This window comes from Brassica oleracea, chromosome C8, assembly GCF_000695525.1.
Source record: "Brassica oleracea var. oleracea cultivar TO1000 chromosome C8, BOL, whole genome shotgun sequence".
Classification (NCBI taxonomy): domain Eukaryota; kingdom Viridiplantae; phylum Streptophyta; class Magnoliopsida; order Brassicales; family Brassicaceae; genus Brassica; species Brassica oleracea.
Genome location: NC_027755.1, coordinates 33,302,056 through 33,302,743, shown reverse-complemented (window position 1 = coordinate 33,302,743; position 688 = coordinate 33,302,056). Strand labels below are relative to the sequence as shown.

General features: G+C 30.1%; 1 protein-coding gene across 1 annotated transcript in view; it reads right to left on the bottom strand.

Annotated features, from left to right (window-relative positions):
* Window positions 1-688, bottom strand: part of LOC106307225 (pectin acetylesterase 6) — a 3,915-nt gene that overhangs the window by 1,758 nt on the left and 1,469 nt on the right. The window contains exon 3 of the mRNA XM_013744120.1: window positions 69-198. Coding sequence (XP_013599574.1) covers window positions 69-198 — 130 coding nt within the window. The remainder of the gene's footprint in view (window positions 1-68; window positions 199-688) is intronic.

The window sequence follows — 688 nt, the reverse complement described above, 5'->3', positions numbered from 1 at the left end:
AATAGTGCATATATAATCACATAACATAGACAAAACTTATCATGATGATGATGATATTGGGGACAAACCAGGATTCTCTTGAGGTTTATTGCTCAATATCCCAGTGAAGTTCAAAGCTTTCTCCATGAACTTAGAGGAGCCACGCCTAGTTGTTTTTCGAAACACACAGCTACTACGATTGTTACACCATCCTCCACCCTAATTAATAAGTGACATTCAGCTTCTAACTTCTAAGTCAAGTCAAGTACTTAAATAAACAGAAAATTGCATCCCTTATATACTAAAGCATAAGTCACTTAGCTAATAAAATTTTGACACATGGAATAACTTAAAAAAAAACAAAACCAATCGATTAGAAAAATATATTATTCATCCTTTATTTTTCTACAATTCCAACTATCTAAACTCCTTAATTTTCTCAAAATTTCCATCCCACGTTGCATTACATGATCAAACTGTTTTCTTACTATTCTTCCCACGGTTTCAAATTACTTGGCTCTAAACTCTTTAAAACTATCAAAATAATAAAAACTAAAAATCCCTCAAACTTTTATTGTTGTTCCTTTTTGTTTATTTCTCAAACTTTTATTGTTCTTCTCAAACTCTACTGAATTGTGGCTCTAAAACTCTTTAAAACTATCAAAATAATAAAAACTAAAAATCCTTCAAACTTTTATTGTTGTTCCTT